Below are 13,024 nucleotides of genomic sequence, written 5' to 3' on the forward strand. Positions count from 1 at the left end.
TAGTATATACTGACACGAGAATCCCCCCAAACGCCTCAGTGAACCCATTATTGTCCGCGTTTTTTCTTTAAGATATCGTAAAACGATGCTAATAGAAAACGAAAAATAAAAAAAAAATTGAAACGTCACACGCGACTTTTCTTCTTTTATTGTCTAAGAAATGTCTTTCATCTTCCATGATATTCCACCGTCATGTTCTCTGGTTAATGTCCAACCACAGTTTTCAATTTAACAAGGATGCACTTTCGTGTCATAAGACAAAATTCATTAGAAAAAAAAAAAAAATATCCAGGATAACTAAATAGGTGCTCATCGTACATCTTTCATATACACATCATGTTTTAGGCCTTCAGCTGAAGAGACGAATTCATTTCAAATATAAAGCAATCATTTAAAGACTACTTTAATGATAGGGAACCTAGCCAAATCCTGTACGAATAAACTAAACTACAAACGCCGCCTCTCTTTTCATACGAAACCAGACTTTTGTACAAACGCCGCCTCTCTTTTTATATGAGTTAGGTAAACCAAATCGCGCCAAATACGTTAAGTTACCAGAAAAAATAAGGATTATGAAATCGTACCCGGCTATGGGTGTGATAGCGTATAATGATAGGCATGGTTTACACCCTGATAATGATTTCCCTTGTATGACTCATCTCTCCATTTTCAACTTCGCTGTGCAAGTACATAAATGACGTACTTTTCTTATGCACCTTGTGAAGAAAATAGGTCCTTGAAGGTCAGGCTATCACTAAGGGTTGTACCGTCGAGTTGAAGAGGTCAAGCAACAATAAAAAGGAATGTTACCAATATTCAATTTACCAAGAAGCAAAATTCATCATGAGTTTTATCAACGGTAACAGCGATTCCACTACTGTCAGTTACATTAAACAAGAGCAGTATGGCCGGTGATACAAAACATACATCAATATCCATTTCAAGTATATTTTTTTCCTCACTGTGCGAGACAATAATGCCATGCAAAACACTGAGGCCAACTGTGACTCTGACACACACAAAAAAGTCCTCCAAACTGACTGTGACTCTTGACACACAAAAAAAAGTCCTCTCCCAACTCAACCTTAAACGCCGCCCCACCAGACATTTATCCATCTGAAACCACACTCCCCAGAAAACGAGTGACACTTTCCCGTCTACGATTTTGGACATCAGACATCCCCCACCGACTCAACACATCCCAGGACCCTTCAAGCCCACGATGCAACTACCATAGTAAAGACAACATGCACTTACCATTCAACTGCCTTGCACTCCTGCACAGAGAGACATAAGAACACATTATTACCATCGGTCCTGACCTGTGGGAGTGGCCAGCTTCCTGAGTGCCGTAGATGCATCGAAGAGGGACCTCCAACATTAAGGATTCGAACCCCGGGTTCTAATCCTCGTTGTCGGAGGGCATTATGTGTTCTAGGAAAAGTGCACTATATTCGTGTGTGTGTGTGTGTGTGTGTGTGTGTGTGTGTGTGTGTGTGTGTTGCAAAGTTTTACTGGTTTAAAGTGGCATTCACGGCAATGTGCATGGTGTCACGAACTTGAAACACAGGCCCTCTAGAATTAAAAGCGCTATGAATAGCTGAATTTAATTATCTCGGACGAAAACATGTTCATAATACTCTAACCTCCTTTTCCCACTAATGCACCCAAATGCATTTCACGTTCAGCGTTGTAGCGAACGCTGACGGTTCCCCATCATGCCATGGTCACACCCACCACGCCTTAACCATGGTGAGGTCTGCTGTAAACAAGACTAGGCTTTCCCTTGCCACCTATAGTGGCGCTCGGGTACGCCGATGGGGGAATCGGAGTTGATAACCTGATACAAGGAGACTTACACATAATACGTAGCACGTTTTCGTGTATGTACTCAACTGGTGAGTGAACTCCGTGATGATGGCCGGGCCTTCGACCGGAAACTTAAGGGTCATGATAAAGTCCCCATCACCAAAACATAGGATAGTACTATCGTGCTCAAGGAATTAAAAACTATCTTCCTCCACGGCTTATACGCTGATAGTCAAAACGCCAAGATTACCCGAGCTACTTTGCATTTACGCCATGCTAACGGATGGATACTAAATTAACAATGATGATAACTATGCGGCGGACAATATCTTGCTGTTTCTTTTAACAATGAATCCCCAAGCCCTGCAACACAGCTATACTGTGAAGAAACCATTTACAGGAGATCACCAACAATAGAAATCTACATCCCTTATTTCAGAATCACTGTATCCGACCGAGCTCACTTACCGCTTCGACTGCTTCGAGAAAGATAATCCGATTGGTTCGTAATGGGTTTTTGCGATTTACCTGCAGAGTTATGGAGTTACTAGAGAAGTATAAAATCTTGAGAAGTTTTTTTCAAAATGAAATATCTGAATCATACGATCAGTCAGAAAAAAAAATTAGGTTCAGCACAATGGACATGCATGAACCTCCCTTAGGGCCATCCCCCCCTCTCCCAATAAACAAGGGTCATACCATCGTGCACGAGGGGTGTACCAACGTACTCATGGGGTTGAATAACGTAAATGTTCGTTTTCACTTCACAGTTACAATATACTGGACAATCCATGAGTCTTCCTCCCATTCCGTCTGAGGTGCACCGTTGCCTTTCGCCAAGCCACCGTGAAAAGGTCACTCAGTCGTTCTCGGGCTCGGTCCGCCAAAAATTTCCCTAAGCACGAATATTACAAAAAGAAAAAAAATAATAATAAAATACGATACAATATGGTCAATACTCTCATGATTTCGATAACTTTCCTTTGGTTTGTTTAATGACAGTTGAGTGTGTCTGAACATACCCAATTTAAAGGACAGGTTCCCGTGACCCACTTTGAATGGAAATGCTCTTCCAGTGGACTCGAATAAGGCGAGGTACATTGTCTTCTACAGAAATGCTAACTTAACGGAATGATTTTTCAATTTCAGTGGTTCAAAGTTGGTACGTTTAAGAAAGGACGGTAAATATTTCGCTGCAACTCCACCACTAACTTTATTTGAGCTTTCTCTATGAATCATCTATATGTCTATCTACTCGTACCACACTAATCTCTGAAATCTTCCGCTATCACAAACAACCATGACGGGACCCAGTGGTCGGTTGGTGTTTGAATTCCTTTGTATTCTTTGTACTCTTCTCATGTTACTGGCAGGAAATGGGTGAGCGTTCCTTTCGTACCCTACCTGTCAGGTGTGTCCTTTACCGAGCAGGTATGGGGACTTCCTGAACAAGAGAAATGACCTCAAACAATGGGAAGCAAATCATAATTAGCATAGATCATCATCACCACACTCTTGGTGAGTATTTCTGATTGCTGATATTAGTTTATTCCCTTTCAGATACAAGGAATGTTAACAAATATCCAACTTTTCTTTTCAAGCGAAAGGCTCCTTTAACGTTCTTTTAAAATGAAACACTCATTTCGTGAAAAAAAAGAGGGGGTGCAGGCTTACGCCAAAACATTATCATGCTTCTGTTATCATGTGCACCACAAGCTTAGCAGAATCCCTGAACATCTGCCGCTACAAATTCTCAATAATCTGTTTGGTAAACACCAACAGTAAATAAACCTTTCCTTTCGAAAGATTGAAGCATCCGTGTTTCTGAAATTATTTCTCATACTGGTTTTTCTTTCTTATAATTAATGAGACTGTCTCCCTTTTATTTAATTTGCTGAAATTTCTTTCAGTATGTAAACGAGAGCTGGTTAACAAATCAACAACACCTTTACTCGAGTTGCAATGCTTGTATAAGATTATTAACCAATTACTACAATCTTTTTCAGATCTAATGGCTGAGTTATGCTGATAATTAAGGTAAGATTAGGTTAACTAGGATAAGTGAGACTTTATGTAAACCAAATGCAGGTGTTGTCGTCGCTCTGATAAAATGTACTATTGCTAAACCTGAATAATGCAATCAAGTAGATATATATTTCATTTACCACAAATTAGCAACCGCCGAATATCATGTCAACAAAACCATTTTACATACAACTTTACAGTGCATGTTCTATTAAATTACACTAAACAGCAATCCTCAACATCAGTTTATTCTAAGTTCTAGTAATTACCGTAATACAGATCTGATACACTGTATACACATAAAAAATTCGCGTTTACATCTCTATCCAAAAGCCGTAGTTGTCACTAACATGATTTGTACATAATCATTTATCTTATCCTTTACCCTTACTAATTACAGTGACAAAACCAATCAAGATATAAAACCTTTAATTCGTTTATGTCCAGCTACAGCAGTTTCTTCAAGTATTTAATGCATGTGAAATACTATCGACTGTTTAAGTGTGCTCTAATAAAATATTAGAAGAGTTGCCGTGCAAATATGATGCTAGCAATGCTATTTGTATCATTAGTATTTATCATATTCAACTCATTTTCAAATGCATTCTAATAACGTTTGTATATTCAACTCATTTTCAAAAGCATTCTAATAATGTTTGTAAGTTACAGCAGTACAGGTATTATCGGTTGTTGATAAATACCAGCTATTATCATTATCATTTGTAGCAACAGCAGTAGTCGCTTTATCATATTTTCTTTCTTCTTAAGGCCATTTTCCTCGTCATAAACAACATGACACCTGCTGAACGTTTCCAGGCACTCCATTTAACGATCATCTTCACAATTTCAAAATCCTATATTAAAGATAAGGAAAAAAATTGTCCCCACCTCCCTCCCATTCCCCTCAATGACGGTTACTCTCCTTGGCATTATTCACTCTAGTACCACTTTTTGATCTGACATATTTTCAAACACCAATCAAGGACAAGAGAAAGACTTTTCAAAACCAATCAAGGACAAGAGAAAGATTTTACTTCCTATAAAGTTAAGAAATACTCAAGGACAAGAGAAGGACTGTAATTCCTACAAAGTAAACAAGGAATACTTGCATTCATATCCTTTTCCAGTTATGTACTTTTGTCATCCCAAACTATGGTAAGACATAATAATTTTCTTCAGTATTTCACTTTGTCATATTCTGTTAGACCTGTTTCTGATTTGAGTTCATACCAACAGATAAGGATCAATTCACAACTACAAGGCTTTCATTCATCTCTCATAAGGGTTAGTTCATTTTCTGGTATACCCCAAGGAAATTCCTTGGTATTTTCCCATAGCAGATTCTCCTTTTAAATCTTAAAAGATAATGGATGCAAACGTGCAATATACTCTAACAGAAATATTAAAACACTGCATCTTGATTCTTGGTTATTTGTACTAGAAATGTAAATACAATGCATCTTTCTGCTGGGTTTATGAAACTCACAACTTTGTAAAGGTTTCACTTATAAATCAGTTGGCTGTCAAAGGTATGAAATTACCAGTACTGAGTCAGTTTTCATAAGTTCTGTTTTATCAGTTTTCATAAGTTCTGTTTTAACTTACCTTGCATTTCATCTTTCTTAATGAGTTTGTATGTAACCCAACAATTTTTTTCATTTTACTAGTAATACAAAAACAAATGGTCCCTGTGCCTTAAAAAGTTTTATAAATCTGTTGAAAAGACGACAAAAAATTATACAATTTTTTTCATTTTGATATCTTAATAAATTTACACTTGTATTTTTTGTTTCGTTCCTGGAGTTTCCTTTAATGAGGGAGGAGGTATTTGTCAGCAAAAATTCCATGGAGGAAAAACTGAAGTGAAAAAGAGATGCCGTGAGTAGTTCAAAGGACTCCCAAATATGTTAGGTTTAAGGAAGTAGATGTTGTGATCATGCCAGTTGTTAGGGAGTTTACTGTGTGCCTAAAGGGTAAGATAATCTTGGTTACATGTTGGACATTTGAATAATGAATGCAATTCACATAACAGTCCTTCTGCATCATTACCACAGTTTTTCTGACCAGCTTTATATCAAAATAAACAGAGTTTAAATATAGCAGTGGGGATTACTACTTTAAATTTCTTCAATGGAAGATTTTGCTAACATGCATAAATATTTTTTCAACAAAAGACCCTTTCTCGATAAACATATTTTCAGATGTAAAACGATGGTCAATACACAAAACAAGCCTAAAATGTTCAAAATCAATACCTTTAATTATACCTGGGTATATGAGAGGAAGAGCCCTACCCATGTATCTCCTTAGTTTTGTAGCAGGCAACTAAGAAGGGTGGTAGACAGGGGGCTGGAAATCCTTTCTTTTTGTATTACTTTCCAGAAGAATGAATACAGGAGGGAGCTAAGCAAGGATTTTTTCTTTCACGGCTCAGTCATCTCTGTTCTTGATACTATCTTACAAGGATGAGTAACAGCAAAAAAGAAGGAAAAATAACTTTTAGTATATATAAGAAAAAGGAAAATGTCACAGGATAAACGACAACCCAGCTTTCATTTTCTGACCATACTCTGACATGAGCAGCAATTTTTGTATGTGGCTAATATAACCTTTATCAAATATAGTTCTTACAAGATCTTGAAAGATAAAGGATCTACACCTTTAGATATTAGATATGATGCTCTAGTTTTCCAGAACTTGTGCTAAATTCATATGAAGCTGGACAAGGAAACATTCTCAGAAAGATTTTAAGAAATCTACCACAAGAAGGCAACAGAAATATTGTTCCAAGCTACCTATAACAATAAACAACACAGCAGTGGCATGATTTTCTACAGCAAGCTGCAATATACACATCTGTTGTCATCCAGAGCAGGATCTGGTCCTGGCTACTATATTTCCCCTCATGAAAGACACAATGTACTTTTTGCTATCATGAAGTTCCCTAAAGGCTATGTTTTCTCCTCTGTAAAGCTGATTAATTTGTGAAAGGAATCTTTTTGAAACAGAAAATTATTGGCTAAAAACTACTCATTACAGAATATTGACATAACTGATTGTTTCCAATAACAAAGATGCTTTTTGGTTTTCATCTTTATCAAGCCAATTCAGCCATGAAGCCTGAAATGTTACATTATAAGGCATTTTGAAATCTTACGTATGAAAATGAATATTCGTTCTGACAAGTTTTAAATGAAAATATAACTAATAATCATGTCTGTCTGTTTACACAATTAATTAATTCATTCAGAGCTCCAAAACATTTACTGAAAGTCAGGTATTAATTATTTCTAATTCTAAAGCAAAGATAAAATAGTTATTATAGAAAAATTCAGCACAGACTTTTCAGAAATCAATTTAGTTCTAGGACTGATTTTTTTCCAAACAACTGAAACATTAGAATTGATTGAATAATAACTGGTGCTCATAATCATACACACTAAAGGTGTACGACAATTAATTTTCAGGAAAATTATAAACATGTAAAGCTATAACTGCTGTTACAAAATAACTGTATTTGGATTGCAGGGCTGTAAGGAAAATCAAGACTTTATAAAAAATGTGGAATCACATGAAGGCTTACATATTTGACTCTGATTTCAATATAGCCAGCCATTCCTCTTTTTTGTCAACATCAATTAGAGGCAAAAACCACTAACGTAAACTGCTGGAATAATTCAAAACAGTCGATAGCCAGCACTGTAAGAAGGTGTTTGGCTAACCTGATGTAATGATAGAGACCAAAACATTATTGTAGCCTTTTGTGCCTCATCCTTTAAACAAGCTGCTGGCAACTCTAGCACTATTTCCAGACTCCTACATAATGTTCCATTCAATTATTTCTACACGTCTACCTGAGTAGAATTAACCATAATCCCCATTCATGCACAAACAGTCTGCCCAAAATTCACAGATATCAGTCAATGAAAGCACTCAGGCTAGTTGAAGTCTACTTAAACTCACATATGCCTAAGTCTCCAAGGGATAATATCACCAAGTGGTATGACAAGTGCCAAGGCACCATATAGACGTCCAAAGCAATACAGACCCTCCTAGAATCCATGCAAAACTCCCAGTTGATCACAGGAGTCTTCATCTTCTCACGATTCTAGTTTGGTCCACATGAAACTTTCCTCCTCAGACACAATCATGGGTTAACTCTAAGTCATCTGAAGACTTCTGCCAACTCGACTGCACCATGTCTCCACACCAACTTCTCATGAGAGATTACCAATTTCCTTATGACTCTCCTCACAGAAGATCAATATGTACCCTCATCTCTGCTTCTGGAAGATCACGCTGTCTCCAAACTTATGAGGAATAAACCAAACACTGCCTCATGATACACACAGGTTAAACTCACTTTTCCTACTCTGCTACTTTACAGTAAATCTTTACAATTAAAGATTTCCTTGGGAACTGTACACAATTTTCACCAAAAACTTTAACACATTTTGGCATATTGTACACAACCTTTACTAATACATTGCTTACGGTCTGAATAATGAGAAGTTGCTGACGACTCATACTAACACTTATCACCTTTACCTAACAGTACATCACTTGATATTCATACTTCATAACTGAAGCAAAGCATGAATTTTATTACAAGTATAAGAAAACTTGCAATTATTGGAGGTAATGTTCTCCAGCAGGCACGCAAGCCAGTGTCTTAACCATTTCAACCTGTTCACACAAACATAATGCCTAGCATTGTTCTACATAATTACAGCAACAAAAAGATATGAGATCTGGAGCACCCTAATGTATGTAGCTTGGGATGTGCCTTAATGCTATAAGCCTTTGGCATGTTCTGTCTCTGTCCACCTCTGCTCCTCAGCATATCATTTAACTTTCTGTTCTTTAACCCATTACATCTCTCCATATGTCCTACAACAGCCAATCATACTTTAACCATGACTTACTATGCAGTTGTGGAGTCAGGAATCAATAATGCTAGTAATTATGTAATTTGACAGCAGCACTGGTATTTATCTGGTTTCAGTGCATTACTTTAAACACTGATATACATGTGACTTACTTCATCCCACTTCTAATGTGCCTCAATTCTACTGAGTCTTCCTTTATTTATATAATGTTTTTATAATGGCATAGATATATGAGATAATAGGTATATCATGAAATTTCAATTAGCTTATGACAATAAATTACTGGAAGCAATATACAATCAACCTGTTAATAAATCCTTGTTATTAATTTATGAACAGATGGATTAATATACTTTATGAGGGGAGGAAAATAGTGCAAATGTGACTAACTTCTGTAACCTCTGACCTATAAATGAAGCTGAAAATGGTTGTCAAAAATCTATCAGCATTATGTGGGATATGTGCACATACATCAAGGTATCAAATTTCCTAAACAAAGGCTATGGCCAAGTAATGTCCAAAATACCCAACATTGTCTTTATGTGGATTCTGACACAAAGAAAACCAAAAATGGTAATGTCACATACTTGATATACGAATAATTCACCATCATGTTCAATGTCACTCACCCCCATGTTCACCATCAACTACTGTCATATTCTTTATTACTCACAGCATTCACTACTCACAACAGTGAACACAATAGCTCACCACCACCATTTTCACTATCACTAAACATGTTTTGAGCATTGTCTGTGACTCATTCACGGAAAGGTATAAGGTATGCAACGTTTAGTCTTGACTAAGATGGTAAGGAGCAGCAGCCCACATACATTTTAGGGGTGTGGCCTTTGACCCCATAAAATCCTTAAAACGACTTAGATAAGAGCAACATGTAATGAAACAAAGTATAAGCCATCAAGTTTCATGTCAGCCGACCCCAGCATGAGAAACAGTGACCCTCTAGGAGGCATAGCAGTAATATACTTTATCGCGTTAATGAAACGCTTAAGTTCACATCCATAACACCCGACTTACAAACCAATACCTGATCAAATTCTCGTCAACATCAGATTTCATCATTCATTAATCATTATGGTTAGCTCACTCACCGAGAGGTCTCAGCAAATTCTTTTTATGTTAAAGCACGGCAGCGATTACTCCAGCACACACTAACATCCCAAACACAACTAAACTTAAATAGGTACATCATGTATCCAATTTTTTTTTTTGCATCTCCAGACAAATAATATCAGGAAAGATCTAGGACTACACCAAGCGGAGAGTTCTCAATCCTTTCTCATAATGGTTTACTTCTTGTTTACCCAGACCAATTATATTCCTAATTATAAAGTACTTATGCATATACAGTCGGTACATATATATTACTGTACACTAAAATGATCTAACTTCAATATTTCACATGCATTCCATTCACTAAGGTGTGAATGTGACCTGTTATTGCGGTGCTTTACAACCTCTATCAACAACTGTCCTTACTGTTTATTCACATGTTATTTTTACGAGTCGTATATATATTTACTACATACAGTAAGCATTCGCAAACTAACCAAAAAAGTCACAATAATAACTTTATATGCCTTAGTAACCGAGTTTGGCGTGCCATAGAATGTCTAGTTAAATTCTGATATTGCCCATGCCATTTCGGTGGAGAGGAGAATATGATGGAAAATATGAATATTTCAAGCGCTGTGGATATTTACTGACTATAAAGTCGTCACTGGTTGAGTAAAACAGTGTTTTGCCGACCTATTCCAATTGTTTTTATTTCGACTCTATCACCTGCTTTGCTGACTTCTCATATATCTTATATTTTCAAATATCAATACATACAGTTATCAGTATTGATCACCACAAAGAGCTAAGTAAGTGACGTTTACAGTTGCGTTTTCATGGCATCTAAAACTGTATAATCTGGTTTTTATAGTATGCCAAATCTTGCGTCAGCATCCAGGACCCAAACACAAACATTAATGTTTTTGAGAGTTTTCAATAGACTCCATGACTTCCAGTTTTTGTAAAACGGAAGTCAACATTGGGGGATATTATGTGATTTCGAATGTATCAGAATTTCTGCCAATATGAACCTTCAAAAAGGGGGCAGGGAAATGGACTCTGCAGATACTAAGAAACTGTAAAGCGAAATAAAACTTCATAAAATCGGATACCGTAATCTAACGGCAGCCTCGTCAAATTTGCGCTGGCGTACAGGTAATGGCAGATTTAAATAAGTTACGACTAACTTAAAACAGTTATGTTATTTATAAAAATAACATCTAAACATGTTACGAATCTGTAATAAAACTAACTACTCGTCACAAAAAGCCTTTGATTATCCCCTAAAGAAAACGATTTGCTATGGGATTCATGCTGTCAAAAGGAAGGACACCGACCTTTTGAGTGTATCATTAACAATAAAATGTCCTTCACGCTATGAAAATCAATAACATACCTGAAAGATGTCTCAACGGCAGTGACAGAAACCGGGAGTAATGCCGTCATCTAACACTGCCGTAAAACACTCGCACTAACAAAAAGTACTTTTCACCACACGCATTCGCTGACATCCGACATACGACAAGTAATCATCCAGAATCTTTAAAAACGAACCTCAGAAAATAAATCACAGCAAGACAATATCCTGTTTACTAGTAAAAAAAAAAAAAAAACGATATACTGCACTAATTTTACAATTATTTTAATTTGTTCACAAGATGAATAATTAGGTTAAGTGACGACAATTCTAGATTAAATTAGCAGTGGTTAATGCAGTGCATAATAACCACTGCAATCAATTTCTTTTAACTAATTTTGGCTTTAACAACCATCCAGTACATCCCGAGATAAACCAATGATAGGAATACTAACGAGATTCTTTAGATACGTTTAAGGAGCATCAGGTGAACATGCGAACATGCAGCTGCAATAAAGAAACAGCATCTGTAAATACTGAGCCGTGAAAGAAAATGTGAATATATGTTGTTTACAGGATCCAGCCAAAAAGTGTGATCCATCATAACTAATTCATTCGCTATCAACCTTCAACTACCCTCTCTAACTTTGTAACTCGTTACAACATGGCTAGGCCCACGACAGACTATTATCGCGAAATTTTCTCATCATGCGCTACATTAAGTGACCTTTTTATCATACCGCTTGCTAAAACAGGGCCCTTTGTCAGAGCAATATCTTCGATTTTTACATGTATGGATTTCAAATATTACGATGAATGTAACGGAATTATATATCACTGGGTTTACAGACATACATATAATCAATATAGTATGCAATATATATCTATATGATCAATACCCTTATAATAGCTCACTCTGTCGCATCACATGTACCAGTTTTATACTCTAAAAGAACCGACAGCCTCACTGAAAAATGTCAACTGAAACAGTTTTCGAAGCACGACAAGACTTGTGAGTTACGGCAAGCAGTTCAAGGCCCATTTATATGAACGTTGGCCTCGCCAACCCATGCTGACCAAATCGTGGTGATTTCTTTCATACATAGCGAATATCATCCATTCCTTCCTTCGTCAAATGGGCTGCGCTACAGATATCATCACTATTGTTCACGTGGTTCAAAGAGGAGGATTCAGAATTCTACTGGATTCTCTGATATTTGGTGGTTTTCAGAGCTTTTATGTACCTGATCCAAACGAAGTTAAATGAGAATGGTGATAATGTTGAGAGAAACAGACTATCTAATGAGGCAATCATACCAGGATACGTATGCCACAAAAAGGACATATGCGACTGCTTTATGTTTACCTGATTAATTTGGCTGTGGTGCGTGTACTTTATAAAACTAATTAGCCTAGACTTAGTAAAACAATCGAATGCTTTCCTAGCACGATTAAAATAATTTTAGGAAGCTTTCTTTAAAATGAGTATCGATCATGGTTCCCTTTGTTGAAATGTTTTCTGTACTGACGTATCCATTGCGTAGGTTCAGTTCGATGCTTACAAGCCACAATCTTCGCAGAGGTTTGCGGACGGGCCTTTTTTTCTTTTTTTTCCAATTGATGTCTCCAACGAGGACTTTAACCCCTTGAGTACGATGGTACGACCTTTGAGTATGATGAACTAGCCTTTAACCTGACCTTACCACCTCTCGAAGGCGAAGGTGTAATTTGTAAGGTCAGACTATAAGACTGGTGACGTGTGAGGTCGTCTACCAGCACTCACGGCACATCGTAAAGTAATATGAAGTGTAAGGTTAGATTATGCTGCTGGTGATGCGTCAGGATGGCGGAGGTCAAGCACTGTTCA

The 13,024-nt window shown here is 36.9% G+C and overlaps 1 protein-coding gene and 1 long non-coding RNA gene across 3 annotated transcripts in view; one reads left to right on the forward strand and one right to left on the reverse strand.

The window, feature by feature from the left end:
- LOC139758798 (steroid hormone receptor ERR1-like) overlaps positions 1–13,024 on the forward strand; it is a 301,766-nt gene that overhangs the window by 51,837 nt on the left and 236,905 nt on the right. For both annotated transcript variants that reach the window (XM_071680612.1, XM_071680613.1), the window contains exon 2: positions 3,816–3,846. In XM_071680612.1, the coding sequence (XP_071536713.1) occupies positions 3,832–3,846 (15 nt within the window). In that variant the 5' untranslated portion in view covers positions 3,816–3,831. The remainder of the gene's footprint in view (positions 1–3,815; positions 3,847–13,024) is intronic.
- LOC139758800 (uncharacterized) overlaps positions 1–13,024 on the reverse strand; it is a 281,740-nt gene that overhangs the window by 28,946 nt on the left and 239,770 nt on the right. The window lies entirely within an intron of this gene.

The sequence above is a fragment of the Panulirus ornatus genome, chromosome 31 (genome assembly GCF_036320965.1).
Source record: "Panulirus ornatus isolate Po-2019 chromosome 31, ASM3632096v1, whole genome shotgun sequence".
Taxonomy (NCBI): domain Eukaryota; kingdom Metazoa; phylum Arthropoda; class Malacostraca; order Decapoda; family Palinuridae; genus Panulirus; species Panulirus ornatus.